This window comes from Hippocampus bargibanti, linkage group LG07, assembly GCF_051943395.1.
Source record: "Hippocampus bargibanti isolate YZ-2025 linkage group LG07, ASM5194339v1, whole genome shotgun sequence".
NCBI lineage: Eukaryota > Metazoa > Chordata > Actinopteri > Syngnathiformes > Syngnathidae > Hippocampus > Hippocampus bargibanti.
In genome coordinates this window covers 14,288,114-14,305,453 of record NC_142740.1, presented here as the reverse complement: position 1 = coordinate 14,305,453, position 17,340 = coordinate 14,288,114, and the positions used below count along the sequence as shown (strand labels likewise).

The 17,340-nt window shown below is 43.4% G+C and overlaps 1 protein-coding gene across 7 annotated transcripts in view; it reads right to left on the bottom strand.

Annotated features, from left to right (window-relative positions):
• tle2a (TLE family member 2, transcriptional corepressor a) overlaps window positions 1–17,340 on the bottom strand; it is a 50,791-nt gene that overhangs the window by 15,791 nt on the left and 17,660 nt on the right. For 3 of the 7 annotated variants that reach the window (XM_089000981.1, XM_089000984.1, XM_089000983.1), the window contains 4 exons: window positions 6,252–6,315; window positions 3,727–3,771; window positions 943–1,005; window positions 130–234 (listed from right to left, as the gene is read on the bottom strand). In XM_089000981.1, coding sequence (XP_088857107.1) covers window positions 130–234; window positions 943–1,005; window positions 3,727–3,771; window positions 6,252–6,315 — 277 coding nt within the window. The remainder of the gene's footprint in view (window positions 1–129; window positions 235–942; window positions 1,006–3,726; window positions 3,772–6,251; window positions 6,316–17,340) is intronic. The other 4 variants (XM_089000985.1, XM_089000986.1, XM_089000987.1 and 1 more) reach the window with 2 other exon arrangements.

Genomic DNA, 17,340 nt, shown 5'->3' with positions numbered 1-17,340 from the left:
ATATTTGCAAGGGACAATTTCAAGTCCAATCAGACTAAAGTGCAGTGGGCCTAAAAGAGTGCCTCATTGATCATTTTTAAAAAGTGGAGAAAGAGGAGGGAAAATTAAACGTGAGGATAAGGTACACACGCCTTGAGGCAGAGGGGGGAGCCCACGTACCCCTATGGAAGCATTTAACTCCCCCATGGTCACCTGTTTGGCGCGCTCCATAGCTTGGACCACCTGTTGCTGGTGCTGTAAGGGGTTGGGCGGGGGAGGGGGGAAAAAGCAGAGGTCACTGCAAGGACACGCTGCGTTCATTCATATTCATTGTGTGGACAGCGGATTGATTAGCATGAAAACCTACTTAGCGTGTCGGAATGCATGTGGACGGTTGGTTATTGAGGGGGAAGGGGGTGCGCTTCCAAGTTCTTCTGAGCGTGTGTGTGTGTGTGTGTGTGTGTGTGTGTGTGTGTGTGTGTGTGTGTGTGTGTGTGTGTGTGTGTGTGTGTGTGTGTCACAACCCATGACATTTACGCTCTTGCATGTGCATTTGTCTATGCTTTGACATTTTGGCTGTAAAAATGCTTGGATGAGCACTTTTTGCCCTGTTACACTCAATCTGTGTGTGGGTGTGTACCTAAATGTGTGTGTGCGTTTTTGTCTTTGTATCTTTGTGTGGCACAGCCCTTGGCATTTACACCTTTATTGTGTGAACATTTGTCTTTGCCTGTACATTGTGGCCTGGTAAAATGCTTGGGTGAGCTTCATTCACCTCATTAGACTGTGCGCACGCGGGCACTTGTCATTTATCTTTTTTGAGGCACAACCCCTAACATTTATACCATTTTTTTTGGGGGGGGGGGGGAGAGGACTTATCTCTGGCTGGATATTTGGGCTGGAAAACGCAACGGGACAAACTTTCACCCTATCAGATAATGTGTACGTGTACGGGCAGCCCACCTCCTGTGACAGGAATGGGATGAGTTGAGCACAGATCACATTCAGCCGTTTGGCAATCTCCGTCTGAGAGCGGGGGAGGGGGAAAAAAAGAAGACATTTGATGAATAAACACATACAAAGACACACACACACACACATCCGTCAGCACTTGCACTTTGTCGCTGTGACCCGCTCCCTCCCCTCCCTCCAGATCCCCGTGGGGTAAATATTTCAGCCGCTTACATCTGGTCAATGCAAATGGAATCTTTGCCAGGGAGTTGGACTAAAATATTCATGGTGAGCATCTGCTGTGGCCGCATCCAGCCCACACACATACACACACGAACGCGCGCACACACACACACACACACACACACTCACACACACACACACACACACACACGCACACACGCACACACGCACACACGCACACACGCGCGCGCACACACACACACACACACACACACACACACACACACACACACACACACACACACACACACACACACACACACACACACACACACACACACACACATATATATACCCTCATAGTGGGTGTGTGTTGTGCTGGCCATCTTTTGCGTGTGCGTTCGCTTTCTGCTTCTTTGCATGTGTGTGTGTGTGTTTCACGCCGGGGGTCAATTGCGCTTACTGAGCGTGTGTTTCCCACAGCTCAACGGCGCAGCCAACCCTTCTTACTCATCTTCCAGTTTGCTCGTATGTGGTTATGCTACAATAACAAAAGTACAGGGCGGGAATGAGAGATTTCATCATCAAATGGATCAATATTAGGAATAATCCACATGTTGGCTGAAAAGTCTTTCGATTGGTAGTTATGCAGTGCTGACAAAGCACGGAAGAGAACATTAGTTAAAATATTAATATTTAATGGTGTACCTGCAATGTAGTGTTAGCGACGTGCTACATAAGCAGGCAATATTTTGATGTTTGTATTTTGCTGCACTGACAACAGGAAGTGTGTCTTCGTCTTCTTTTTGAAAATCTTTTTTTCCTTTTTTTGTTTTAGAGCGTGGAGAGTAACATCATTGTGATGCCCTCATTTTGAAATGCTTGTCTTTTTAAAAATTAGAGTACAATAAAAAGAAAAGATAAAAATATGTACACTGTATTTTTATCTGCTGGGGTGCAATGGTGATATGCCAACATTGGATATGATCATGCCCAAAAATTGTAGATTTTTGTATGCGTGTGTGTGTGTGTGTGTGCGTTTGCATAAAAACTGATTTCAAATAATCCATTTGGCTTTTTTGTTTGTTTTTTTTTAGCCATGAACTGATGTCAACATGAATCAAAGCTAATAGCGTTCTAGAATACTTGTCAACCCATGAAAATTGGCCATATTATCAGTATTATTAAAAAAAAACCTGTCAAGTTCACTGACTACCGAATAACTTTTTTTCGAAGTGAAATTAATTCCACTTTCCATATGGTCACGACGGTGCAGCTGGAAAGTGTGGCATTTGGGTTCATATTAATGCGTTGTGTGTCTGCCCTTCCCTCATATACTGGTTGTTTAGCACTGTTGCCATGGTAACCAGCTAACAACATTGCCTTTGTTTGGCTTTTAGTTAAAAATAGTCTTGCAGCAAAAAAAAAACAAAAACATCCCTGTGTTTATTCCAAGTTGGCCTTCTTCCAAACCTCCCTCGACGATATTATTGATTAGCGTTACATGATTCGGTGCGCATGCACACACACACGCACGCACGCACACACACTATCAAGGCCGTTAGGGCCAGTAATGATATGCATGCAGAGATCATGACAACATCATTATGGCTGCAGGCGGTTTGTCTAGTTGACAGCCAGCCTGTGCTGAGGTGTGTGCGCGTGTATGTGCATGCGTGCACACATACACGGACACACAACCCCATTCCTTCCTAAGTGATTTATTGACGCCGGATTGAACTTCCACCCCCTCCTTTCTTCTTCCCCCACTCGCTCTCATTCCTCCTGCTTGGCCACCTTCACCCCCGCCTCGCCTCCATCCTCCTCCCAATCCATCAGCCCCCCCACCATCCCTCGGCCCCGCCTGCCCAGGGGAGACACAATGATTTCTTGTTAGAGAACTCCAACTACTAAATGACAGCTTCAGGAGGGAGGAAAGGAAAGGGGTAACAGAGAGAAAGGGAATGAAGGGGAAGTGTGTGGGGGGGAGGGGGCAGAATGAGGAGTAGAAGAGATGGGGGGGGTGATGGAATGGGAGACAAGAGGATTGGGTGGCGTGGAAGTGTGACAATGAGGCAAGGAGAAACAGTTGGAGAAAGGTGGGGGGAGGAAAGTCGTTGTGATGGGTTTGGGAGTGGGGGGCTGTGACGCGTCAAAAGCGAAACGATTGAGATGGTGAAATGGGGGTGGGAGGAAGGAAAAAGCAAGAGAGGGAGTAGACAGCAAGAAGGCAGTGACCTGATTGAAAGTGAAATCCAGCATGGACTGTTTATGTCCGCAAGGAAGAGGAGAAAAGCGAAGATAAGGAGAAAAATCAAAAGAGAGGCACAGGATGCAGACGAAGGAAACAGAAAATTAAAAGCAAAGGGGAAAAAAATGCAGAAGACAAAAGAAATGTAAAGCAAGAGTTGTGACAGACAGACGGGAGCAAAAAAAGAGAAGAAGACAATGTCTCAAGAGTCGGATGGAATTCCGAACGGAGCTCTGGTTTCCACGCCTTAGTGGAAGGATATTTATTCAAGGGGGCGGGGGGGGGGGGGGATCTTGGGGAGGAAAAGGGTTGAAAGTGATATTGAATGAGAAGGGGGAGAATAAAAAAATAAGGTTGCTCACCTGTTTGTGCATTTCGATGTTCAAACCGTAGGACATCTCGTAATACTGCAACACATGCAAACAAACTGTTAAAATCAAAGGAATGATCTGCTACCCTTTTTAAACCAGATTTGTTTTTCTATGTTTAGTTCTCATAACCGGCCCTTCATGTCAAAAGCAAGACATCATTTATTTATTATTTATTTGTGTTTATGTGTTTATTTATGTTTTTAAGTATTTATTTACATCAACGTATTTTTTCATCTACTGTACATATTTATCCATTCATCTATTTATTCATGAAGAGATTTATTTATCCATTCATTTATTTATCTATTTATTCGTTTAGGGATTTATTTATACATTCATCTAATTATCAATTTATTCATTTAGCAATTGTTTTATCAATTCATCGACCCATTTTATGTATTTGTTTATTTATTTATTCAATCGGTCATTCATTCAATTCATTCATTCCGTCATTGACAGTGCACAAAATTCACTGATATGAATTGGTGATGACTCAATTCCGAGTTTGGGCCCTACCATTCGTCATCATATTGGCAAAAATTGATGAAATTAGCCCTTTTGGGGTCAGTAATGACTCGGATGGATAGCAAATAAGATGTTTTCCCCCCAAATATTACTTGACTCATTCACTGCCAGACATGTGCAAAAATGTGTCCACTCCAGTGCCAGGGTTTTTGTCATTGTCACTTGAATTCCAGGACCGACAGAATATTGAGATTTAGGACTATATAAACATTCAATGCAGCGTAAGAAACCTTAGACTCCCAAGTTAAATGGGTCTGGAGTTATATGAGCTTGAAATGAGGGTGACTGTCCAAAATACAAAGCATACATACATATGGGTTGATATAGCGCTTTAACAACAGCTGGAGCTGGAACAAAGCACTAACATAAGACAAAAGGGAAATGCTGCCCCTTGTGGAAGGGAAAAACTTGGCCAGAAGTCTGGCAAGTGTTTTATCGGCACCCAAGCAAGAAAAAACAAAACCCGAACTAACTTGGGAATGGCGCTAATGGCGCTCTGTGATATGTTCAATTCCGGACGGAATGAATTTGGGAATGGCAGTGAATGAGTTAATCTTAATGTCACAGGTGTGCATCAAGCACTACAATGGACCCCTGCGTGTGTTGCCATTGTATAGACATGGGACAAATGAAAAGCCGGTGGCTTTCTCCACAATTTTTGCTTTGAAATGGTGACGGCAGCCCACAATACCTCAGAATCCATCTCTGCTCAAAAAACACGCCTGAAGGGTATCCGCGAGGTCTCCGAGTGAGCATGAACGAGGAAAAAATTTAGTCGGACCGCCGCAATAATCACGTCTAATTTGAGCGGTTTGAACCTTTTGACTCCTACGAAGAAGAAAAAAGTGGGGAGCCAATGAGAGATGGGCGTCTCCCCAACCCCCCCCCTCTTTCTCAACCAGCCCTCTTCCTCAATTTCCCCACCACACTCCACCTCCCCTCTCTCTAGTATTTTAAAGTTGGATGCCTCGCAAAGTGACAGGCTGACATTTGCTTTTCAGAGAGGAGATTGGAACGTTGGAGCGCCAGAATATTCTGGCAGAAGAGGAGATGGGCAGAGGTTGTCTCTCCGCAGACATCTTTTCTTGGCACGGGAGCAAATGTGTGCACGGACGCAGGTGTGTATGCACATGTGTTGCTGTTTGTCTGCGCCTCCATAAAAGATGCCTTTCCTGGCAGCTGGCAGCTCCGCTTGACAGTTGGTGTGCCAAGTTTTGCCTGTTGCTTAGCAACACTCACCCCCTCCCAACAACCACCACCACCCCCCCCCCCCAAAAAAAAAAATCAGCCGTCAGGAGTGGAGACCTTGCCAAACCCTCAACCAGCCCAGATTTTCTTTAGCAAGAGCCAAAACCTCATGCCCACCACCCCCATCCACCCCCACACATCGATACACATTTCCGAGCTCTGTGCCAGGAATGCCACATAGCATTTTTTTTTTCTTTTTTGGCAGCGCTCAAGTGGGTTCTTGGCATCCGGCACGGGTTCAGCTGTGGCGGCGAGGGGGTTGAGATGGCAAGGAGAATTCCGCCGACTGAACCGAGCCGAGGATTCACATAACGCCGCCCTCACGGTATTGCTGCAGCCAAGTGGAAACACACATTAACCTCAAAACGTGTGCGCGCCTCATTTCTTTTCATCGCAACATTTCCATACTTTGGAAGAACTTTGACCATTGGTGGCTGCGATCCCCGTTAATTGAATACAGAAACTAGTTAGGAACTTCATTTGGCCTCAAGGTGAGTTGGTCACTCTGATTGGTTAATCTGATTGGTCTCTTGAGCGCGATCGTAACCGTCTGACCATTTCATACAACTGTGTGTTCGCCCAGGTGTCCACATTCCACACGCATGTATTGGATTGGCCGCTTATTCCCTGGTAGAAAGACTTTGTGTGTGTGCACGGGGGCGTGTGTGTGGTCTTGCGTGTGGTTCACGGTGGGTGCTTAGCAGCTGTTTGCAGATGAAAAAGTCCCAGATGACTTGGCTCACCATCACATAATGTCTCTGGATCTCGGTCTTCTCTGTGGCCAGTTTCTCACATTCCAGCTTCAAACTGTGACGAGAGGAAATGACACAAGAAGATGAAAGCCGCTGTTAGTATTGGTAGTTTGAATTTATCTCCAAATGGAGAAAAAAAATGTCTCAATTGGCAACAAAGATGATTGGGTGGTGACAAACTAAGTCAGATATGGGCAAACTACGGCCCGCATACTTTTTAATCTGGCCCACCAAATTTGTCCAAATTATAGTAAAACAGTGTCTGAAACTCATGACAAAACGGTAGCGCACACCTGGCCAGAAAACTCTGAAAAGTTGCCTGCCCGGTCATAAAGTTGCCTGCCCCATTTTTCACAACTTGAAACACAATAAGACGACTAATCAAAAAAACAACAACATTGTTGTGAAGTATAAAGGATTTCTTTCAATTAAGGATGTACCTACCACAAATGCTCCCTTGCTTAATTTATCGTAAATATCCCTTGCTGAAGATCTTGTCCAGTTGTCGTTTGTCGGTGCACAATGCAATGTTTGCGTTGTCTGCTACAAGCGACGCGAACTCCTCTTTCCACGATGCTTTTAATAATAATAATAATAATAATAATACATTTAATTTCCAAGCGCGTTTCAAAACTCTCAAGGACACTTTCCATTCACGGGATAATGTAGGTTTACATTTTGTAATGTCAGAATCAGAATCAAAATAATAAATTTTGTTAGATTCTTTTGAATTTCTCCTGAGGCTCACGTTCTGTTTATCTACTTTGGAAAATGATATGCAAATGCATGACCTTACAACGTTCGGGACAGTCCGTAAGAACGAAGCAGGCTTCTGATTGGCTGCCGTGCCGAGTATGCATATTTCAGATGCAGGTAGGATATTTAATACAGCCTATGTCTGTGTGCTTGGCAGCGATAAACATGTACTGTTTGCGCGTGAAGGTGAGGGCGTCCGTGGCGAGTTTGTAGAATGCGTGGTCAGGACAATCCATCCATGATTTTGCGGAGTTTAACACAAGTAGATATTATTGAGATTGAGTATTTTGTTGTGTAATAATATGTTTTGAATGTTGAAAGTAATTCAATTTTTCAATAAATGTTGATTTCTTTAAATTTGCACATTCGATTGAAACTTATTAAAAACAGACACAATCTTGATAAATTACAGCACGTATGTTATTTTAATCTATTTACATTTCCTCCTCCCAGTGTCTGCGAAATAGTATGTAAATGCCATATCTTGCATATTCCTTGAGACAAATTTATTAACTGATAAGGGCCATTTTTTTCACATTTGAAATACAGTTAGTAAATTGGGTTGTAGTGTTCTTACTGTGCTATGAGGTTTGCACACACTACATTTAATGCTTTAGTATATCCGGCCCAAACACTCCCTCCAAATGCTCTTGGCCCGGCCCCTCTGTCAAATTTTAGAACCCATTGTGGCCCGCGAGTCAAAAAGTTTGCTAAGTGATGACAAGCAATTAGCACCTTCCAGCAGATCCCACACAGAAGAGAAATATCTGACCTGAATATGTCGATGAAAAAAAAATCACCTTAACATTTGCATTTTTATAAATCATGTCCTTCATTCACTCACCTCACTCACTCACTCAGTCACCTCAGTCACCTCACTCACTCAAATTCTGAACTGCTTATTCTTCATGAGGGTCGCGGGGGAGGAGGTGCCTATCCTAGCTGTTTTTGGGCAGTTGGCAAGGGACACCCTGAACCGGTTGCCATCCAATCGCAGATAAATGCTCTTTACAAATAAACGCTTGCAAAAAACAAATGTCTTAAAATGCTATTTTTTTCTATGTTTGTGAAAGATACACTCCCGCACCTATAGACATCTCTTTCCTTTTTGTTTTCTTGTACGCATATTTACCGTCATGGCGTATTCAGTATCTGTCTTCCCGCGTGTGTGTGTGTGGCCCTAATATTCTTTCCTATGAGACCGCCTATGTCATATAATTTAGAAAACAATATACAATCTGCATTTCCCCTCCACCCTCTGACAAAGACTGCAAAAAACACCCTGGTCTCTAATTACCACTCTTCTGTTGAACATGTGCCTCTGAATGGAGGAAACACACATACACACACATGCACACACAGAACACCAGAGCATAGATGAGGTGGGCCAAACACTTCTCCCATGTGTCCTATATCTCTGTGTGTCTGTCTCACCACTCTGGCCAACAGGTCCCTCCTGTCCTCTAATATCGGATAATGCTTTTGGCCACATTTGCAAAAAAGACACACATCATTCTCTTCTGTGCCACGTGTATCAAACACACACACACACACACACACACACACACACACACACACACACACACACACACACACACACACACACACACACACACACACACACACATACACACACACACGCACACGCACACGCACACATATATAGTATCTCATGCCGCAAAGAGCAGCCCCCCCGTCCCCGGAGAGGTCGTATTTTGGGCCCAGTTTACGCTGATTTGTTTGCAGGCGGCAAATAGATTGATCGGGGGAGCAGCGGTGGGCAGTGGCTTTGTGTGTGTGGGTGTGTGCCTGGTGATGATGTGTGTCTTGTGGGCGGGTTGCACGGCAGAGGAAAATTAGAATATGATTAATACGGCAACATTACCCCCCGGCTGCAACAGGTAATAACAGCCCCACCAGCTTCCTTTCCACGCACATACGCACACACGCTGCACACATGTAATTGACTCATTTATCATTGCCACACCGTGCGGGAGAAGGAGAAGTAAAGGGGGTGGGTTGGGTGGGTGGCAGAAAGAAAGAAGAGGCAATGGCGTCCAAAAGGTGGAAGGGAGTTAAGGATTAAAGCCCCTCCACTACCACCCCCCTTCACCTTATAGATTTTATTACAGTGCAATTGCCTCTCGGCTCAAGTGTGCAGTGTGTGCGACTGAGAGAGAGAGAGAGAGAGAGAGAGAGAGAGAGAGAGAGAGAGAGAGAGAGAGAGAGAGAGAGAGAGAGAGAGAGAGAGAGAGAGAGAGAGAGAGAGAGAGAGAGAGAGAGAGAGAGAGAGAGAGAGAGAGAGAGAGAGAGCTACCTTGTCCTCTTGTGTTGGCTATATTTTAAAAATCAATGGTGTTCTTGTGTCGACAGAGAAAAATAAGAGCAGTAAAGTTTTACAGAGAACTGATGATGACATGCACTGGACTGTAAGGTCTCAGGTTGCTTTTTGGGAGTTAAAAGTTGTTTTAAAAAATAAAAAAGACTGGAAAGTGGTTGCAGGAAATATCAAACAACATGGGAGACCTGTTTCACACCACATCCTGGAGTCAAATTACAGACCCTGCGTGTCAGGCTATGATAGACATGTAATGGCAAATGCAAATACAGACCACCTTATCAACAAAATAGGATCAGTCAGAGATGGCGCTTGAGATTCACTCTTATGATCACAACATTTTGGGCCAAATACAAATTAATACTTATTTCCAGTGGACCTAAGATGCATATTTTAAAAACATTGAAGGAAGTTGGCCAGAGATTCAAACCCGATGGATTAACGACACCGACACCGTGCTACCACACCATATTGCCATTCAAAAAAATATATAGGTGGATTTTATTATTTCTTAGCAAAAAACATTGTGGTGTTTTTTTTAAGATTGGTAGATTTAAAATTTAAGTGCAACTTTTAAGGCTAATTAAGGGCCTGACCGTGTATATCAAGGCATTGCGGAAAATCGAACAAATGTATTATTATGTTTCATATTAGCACTTCTTTTGTATGATGTTCATTTGATCATTGCCACACATACAGGTCTACTGTCTGTTGGTGTTTTTCCCCCCCACACACATTATCTACAAATAATGGCTTTCAAGGTTGAAAACTAGTATGTGGGTTCTCATTATGTGACTGATGGAGCTGGGGGAAGGGAACCATTGAAAGAAAGCAGACAGACAAAAAAAAAACAGAAAAAACAAAGAGAAAGAAAAAAAAAAGAAACTGGTGGCAAGGAAGTAAGGAAAGATTGGCTGTCATAATTAGGCTTGAGCTGGGTGCCATTTAGAGATGGTGGGAGTGCGAGAAGCATGAAAGGGGGAGGAAGGTGTTTGCGCGCGCGTGTGTGTGCGTGCGTCTCTCAAATCTTTCCCCGGGGGTGATAGCAGATAAGGTGATCAGCTGAACGCGCTACAAATCTGCAGCATGTCGCTTTTTCCGACAGCTCGGTCCGTGCTGCGTGGCTGATGAACACGCACGCACGCGCCCGCGCACATCACTCAAAGCTAAGAAGCGTGTAAAGCTGCATCACATTAGCAAAAACATTCCATTTATGCAGCAATACACACCCACGCATGAGCCCAAACATGCTGGATGAAAACACACACTCACTCACACACACACAAAGGAGGTCAAAAAGGAAGCAAACCAAAGAGTCTAATTAAGATGTTGCACTTTCAGAAATGTCCCAGGTGTCATTAACGGCTCCGGCCTTCGTTTTCTTTACCCTGTTTTCTGGAATAAAGTCCCATATTTTACCCATTGTTTGGCCGTGGGTGCGATTTATAGTTACTAGAATGATTTACCTGTGTAATTACAAACACATTATTAAGACAAATTGCAAATTATCCCATTGTGGGACGATTAAAGGGTTTCTAATAACAATTCACGTGTTTTCACATTTGACCGTGAGAGGGCGCTCCAAGCCCATGTCGATGATTTGACGACGATTCTGACGATAACTACGTCGCAGAGGCGACATATCGTCTTGCTTCGGAGTTGGCGGTGTTGTTTAAAAGTGACGCAGAGAATGAAGATTTCATTGGATTGAGTGATTTGGAGTGACACTGATAATTTGGTCAAGTTGTTTGCATGCTGTAGCTATAAGATTAGCTCTTAATATGTCATGTGACCATCCCGGCAAGTTCGCACTTGGTTGCTTATGCGTCATACAACGTGAACACACCGTACTCCTATTCAGCTTGTTCTTCATTTTATTTGTATTTTAACTAATTCATTGCAATTCCCGAATGTATTCAGGAACTGAAAATATGACATGACATGACATGGGGTGCCATTGCCGAATTTGTTCGGGTTTTGGTTTTTCATGTGTTTGTGGGGAGGGGTTCTTGCAGGGTGCCTATAAAGCGCTGGTCAACCTCTGGCAATGTTTTTCCCTCCCACGAGGGGCAAGCATCTTTTGTACCAGCCTTTTGTACAGCCGCCCCCCACTTGCACCTCTTTTTACTCCAGACCAGGGATCGGGAACCTATGGCTCACTAGCCCTATATGGATCTTTTGATGATTGCATATGGCTCGCCGATTAAACTAAATACATATTCTCACTTTTTCGCCGTTCATTTCCTGTTGGAGCTGCAGTTGGCGGAATGCGCAATTTTGATTGGATGACACTGACCTAGGTTGGCGGAAAGCGCAATTTTGATTGGATGATACTGGCCGTCATGTTGAAACAGGGCCCCTTTAAATGAGCCAGATGAGTAAAAAAAAAAAAAAAAGACGAGTACATTTCAGCTTGAATGAACCTTGAGGATTCACCTTTGTGGTTGATTCTAATTTGCAATGAAACAATACCATCAATGAAACAGTCGAATGTCAGTGACATTTTAACAAGCCCCATGTTAACATTAGCATCAATATACTTCTGAGAGAAGTATCTTGCAGATAGCAAGTGTGGAAGCTAATGAGCCGTGTGCAGGCTAGCTAGCAGTAACTTCGCCTATGGACCCGGCAAGTTGACTTTCATTCCGATCGGTTGGCTGGATTTTTACCAATCATGAAGAACGGAAAACCATTCATGTTAACGGTGAGTACTATCAACAAGTTAAAAAAAAGCTTAAAAAAAATACATTATGATATTTTGTTGAAAAGTGGCCGCACGTGCATGTGTGTGTGCGCGCATGCTCGCGTGTGTGTGGCTCTCACTGAAAAAACATTTCTAAATATTTTACTTTTATGGCTCTCTTAGTCAAAAAGGTTCCCGACCCCTGCTCCAGATCCATATAACTTGAGGAATTAACTCTTCTTTTCTGATGAAAGAAGAGAGTCTAAAGTTTCTTACGCTGCATTGAATGTTTATGTAGACCTGAAATTCAATATTCTGTGGGTCCTTTAATTTCAGTGAAAATGACAAAATCCCTGCCACTGGAGTGGACCCATTTTTGCACATCGTCCAGCAGTGAATGACTTAAATTGCCTTTCAAGATGATGTTTCTCTTCCTGATCTTGGATGTTATCAAATAAATTTCTTCTAAAAATGCGACTTACACTCCAGTGTAACTTGTGTTTTTTCTTCTTTATTATGCGTGTTACGGCTGGGGCGATTTATAATCCGGAAAATACCCTACTTTCATTTTCATTCTCTTGGAGTTTTTAAAGCAGCACCACTTCTATGCCGTGTTCAGGTTATCATTCAATTGATTAATTTATTTGTTTATATATTTGGCAAGTTAGCATTTATTAATTAATTAAATACATAAATAGGTGAACAAATTGAGAAATAAACAAATTATTATTTATCTATCGATCTATTTATCTAATTATCTATGTATGTCTGCATTTATTACTCATTTGTTTATTGCTCACGTGTGTTTAGTCATTTTGCAGCTTTATCCAACCAACACTGTCAAAAAGTCCCCCTCCCCTGTCATAAAATGTGATTTGAAAACCTTTAGTTTGAAATAAACACACTCCTGGACCGTGGAGAGGCTCTGGGAGGTTCCCGAGTGTGTAATGACTTAAAAATGGATAGCTCATCGACAAATGTTTTGTCTCTTCAATAACTCACTCTCAATTAGCTCTCTGAGTTGTCACCTGGCAACGGCACAAAGATGTTGAATTTACAAATAAGCATCATCTCATTTCACTTTATAATTATGGCAATGATACGACTCGTAAATAGTTTGATCTTGACGGATGGTTTTGGCGCTGCTACTAAAACGCCCCCCGCCCTCCTTCCACAACTCCCAAACAGTTTCCGTGACACAATGAAAAGAATAGAAACCATCGTTGCGGTTAAAAAGATATCAGTCGGCGCTCAATCCTATTGATCGTAACATCACCGCAATCACGCGTTAGAAGCGTTTAGGCTGCCGGCGTCCGGGTTGTGACTGTTCACTTTACATCTCATTAAGTATTGATCAACCATTCATTGCAAATCCACTGGGGCTGGAGGATGGGCCGATAGAAAAATCTCTCACGTACGCACAGGAAGAATGGGAGCCCACCCAACTTGCATGTATACACTTCCATCATCTTTCAATGGTGTGCACAATTCTCTGTCTCACACACACGCACAAGCACACACACACCCACCCACAGGATTGGATCTTGTGCAGTAGCAGGCCAAGTGAACTCGTATCTGTCATCGCATTCACTTCTTGGCACATACAAATGCAGTGTCACAGTCGAGTCGATTAAATACATTTGTACACGTTTGTGTATGTGTATACACTATACACTGGTGTTTCCCCAACCTTTCACTGAGCCATGGCACATCCTTAAGTTTTATATATAAAAAAATCTCACAACATACCCCCACACAGAAATGGCACAAAACGATCTAACAGCAAAATAATGATGATCGCAAATGGACAAACATGCCCTTGTTTCTGTGAACATAAAAGCATATAAGCCAGCATGCCTCCTGTATAGGAGATGTTGCTTTATTCTTGTTAATAATTGTACTTTTTGCCATCTTGCAGAACACCATTTTATTTTTCTGTATGTCCCTATACTGTACGTCGCTGGCAGAGAGAGCTGATTTAAAAAAAATCCGGCCATCCAATTGCAATCCAGTGCTCCTTGACTCCCCACTGAAGGGACAACAGGTACTATAGTGAACAACAGGTTTTCACATTTTTCAGGTTGCATGAAATGGCTACCTCTCTGTGACATACAGGACAATTGCCCCTCTCCCCCTAAAAAAGTAATTGATTGTCAGAATGAAACCACTTTGCCACTAAAATTTCTGAGTGCAAATATGCCAAAAAATGGCAGTAAAGTACAACTTCTGCCTATCGGAAACCACCTCAATTCACTTCAACTGTTTATTAGCACCAAGTTGCCAGTGAAAAACTACGTTTCGATAACTGAGGCACAATTCAGTTCAACACAGTTCTGTGATACCAAGACATCTACAGTGTCATACTGTACGTATTATTGGGTAGACGATGCTACACCGCTGTCAATAATATTAACTCATCTCCTGCTATTCACAAATTTATTCAGGAATTGAAAATATGAAGGAGAGTGCCATTCCCGAATTTGTTCGGGTTTTGTGTTTTTTTCTTGTTTGGGTGCCAATAAAGCACTGGCCACAAGGGGGAGCAATTCATTTTTTCCATGTTCGTGCTTTGTTCCAGCTTCAGCTTCCAGTTTCTCAAACTCAATTTCACCAAATCAATGGGCCATACTTGTCCAAGAGGTGTTAATAGTGGATTTGTCCCAAAAAGTCTGAAACAGGTTGGTTGAGTGACGAACAATAAAGCAGCTTGATATTAAAACAATGTCCGAACCGACATTGTTTTATTGTTGTTTAAAATGTGGGTTCCTCACATGGCAAGAAGTTATTTTTCAAAGCAAGTCTAATGTTGACGACAAAGCCATTTTTCAAAGCGTCCTGCCTACATTCCTTTTCGGAAACCCTTGTGCAACATTGGCACATGCGATCGTCTAAGATTGTTCTTATTTTTGCTTCAAAGGATGATGGGTCAAGATTGGTGTTGGGACAGAATCTTCATGTGTATGTGTGTGTGTGTGTGTGTATGTGGTTGCTCAAAGCACACCAATCACTCTAAAACCAAAACTGCTACATGCTTGATGTTTTTTAATCTGTCAGTTACGGCTAAAAAATCTGTGTGCCCACTGATGCTGAGAGTCGTACTGTCCCTTTCAGACTTGATTGTGAAGCATAACCCGAGACAGGTGTACTTCTGCATGAAGCCAACCGCAACAATCCTTTTTTTGCTTCACATCAATTGTTAAGGTCACATGACACACTTATGCAGAACGTGTGTGTGTGTGTGTGTGTGTGTGTGTGTGTGTGTGTGTGTGTGTGTGTGTGTGTGTGTGTGTGTGTGTGTGTGTGTGTGTGTGTTGGGGCGGTGTCTGTTATAACAGCGGTCAAGTATGCACCCAAAGTAGAGTAGAAGGGCTTCAATTATGAGTGGTAGTGTGTTCGTGGTGACTGAAGAGACCACCCCCATGCACACACGCACACAGACCAACAGTCACTGGGAGCAGCCTATTAGTGTGTGAGTGTGTGTCTGCGTGTGCATGCAAATGTTTGGCAAAAGAATTGAAGGAATTAAAGCTCCATTGCCTCAGTCTGTTGATTACAGGCTGTTTTGTTTGCACACACACACACACACACACACACACACACACACACACACACACACACACACACACACACACACACACACACACACACACACACACACACACACACACGCACGCACGCACGCACACACGCACACACACACACACGCACACACACACACGCACACACACACACCAAAATCTTGAATGAGTCGTTCTCCCCTTCTCGTTTCCACACGGCGGCCTACCTAACACGCCGCCGAAAACCGACAGACATTTGCATTTGCGCGCCACGACACACACACCCACCCCTACCCGCCACACAAGCAGTTGCAGCTCATCAATGCTAATCCCTTCCCCTCAGTCTCTTTGCCGCTGTCTAATCCAACATCTATCAGACTCCCACTACCATCGCCGCAGCCAGAAGACACACGTAAGCTTCTGCTATTTCTAGGCGACGTCTATTTGTGTGCGCCGATAATTGGCGCTCCCTGCACGTGTGTGAGTGTGTGTGTGTGTGTGTGTTTACACACATACATCATCACCCAGTGTGTTTGTGTATGCAGGCAAACACGGTGGCTACAAGTGCTTTTCTTTTCAGCGCCAGGCCTGTCCTGTATGCAACCGCAGGAGGATTTGTGGTCATAATGACATCAGTAAAACATCAACTTTCGTTACTGAGGACTGACTCAAGGTCTTTACGAATTGCTTACCGCATCCAAAGATAACTTGGGTGGGAATGAAGACCGGGACTTTGGAATGAATGAAATTGGATTTAGTGTGTTTTAAATGGGCGTGTAGAACCAAAATCAGCAGAAATAAAGTGTTTAACAGCTTTGAAAGTGGAACTATGAGGCATTCCTCCGTTGACAAGGGAGCTCTGTTCCTATGGTGCCGATGAAACCCAAAATACTGCACAAGATGCGAGATGTCTGAGCCCGTCGCTCCTCAACAGGTGAACTTTCTTCTGTGGAATCCTATCATTAGTGATTTGCTTTTATTGTTCACTTGCGGCATCAAAGCACTAGTAAACAGGAAGGTAGTCGTTGGTATCGAGGAAGTATGTCAACACACTTTTCTATGTCGGTGAGGAGCTGAGGTTTGCTAGCGAATAATTTAGAGTTTGAAAAACAATTATAGGCAATAAATCGAAAAGAATCGTGGAAAACAGGGATTAGGTGTGTATTATCGTTCTTCTCCACAAATTAGGTGCCATTCATGATGTCCCCGCCCATGATTAAAGAAGATTCTTGGGTACCACAACTAAACTACTCGGTAACCAGTAGCACACACTAAACTAAAATTGCGAAGCCTGGTACGAAGGTGTCACTGTTCTATTCATAGCAAGGGTGTCAAACTCATTTTTTTGCCACGGGCCACATTGTAGTTACGGTTTCCTCTCGAGTGCTCTTATGAATTTGGGGAAAACATTACAATGTTTACTCCCCTCCATATATTACACACTGAAGACACAATAAATTAATGAATAACAACTTTTCAAATCTGAGGTCAAGAATAATGACTGTTCTTGTGGTTTACATATGACAATTTGAAATTTTGGTTCAAACTTCAGCAAGCATCATGGCACTTGACATGTTCTATTGCTGAGGTCCCCAACCCCAGGGCCGCGGACCGGTATAGGTCCGTGGGTCATTTGGTGCCGGGCCGCGCAGAAAGAATAAATAATTTACAGTGAAATAGTGTCTGCCCGGTGGCCCGGGGTGTACAACTTCTACATCGGGCATACAACTTTCAAAACGTCTCGGC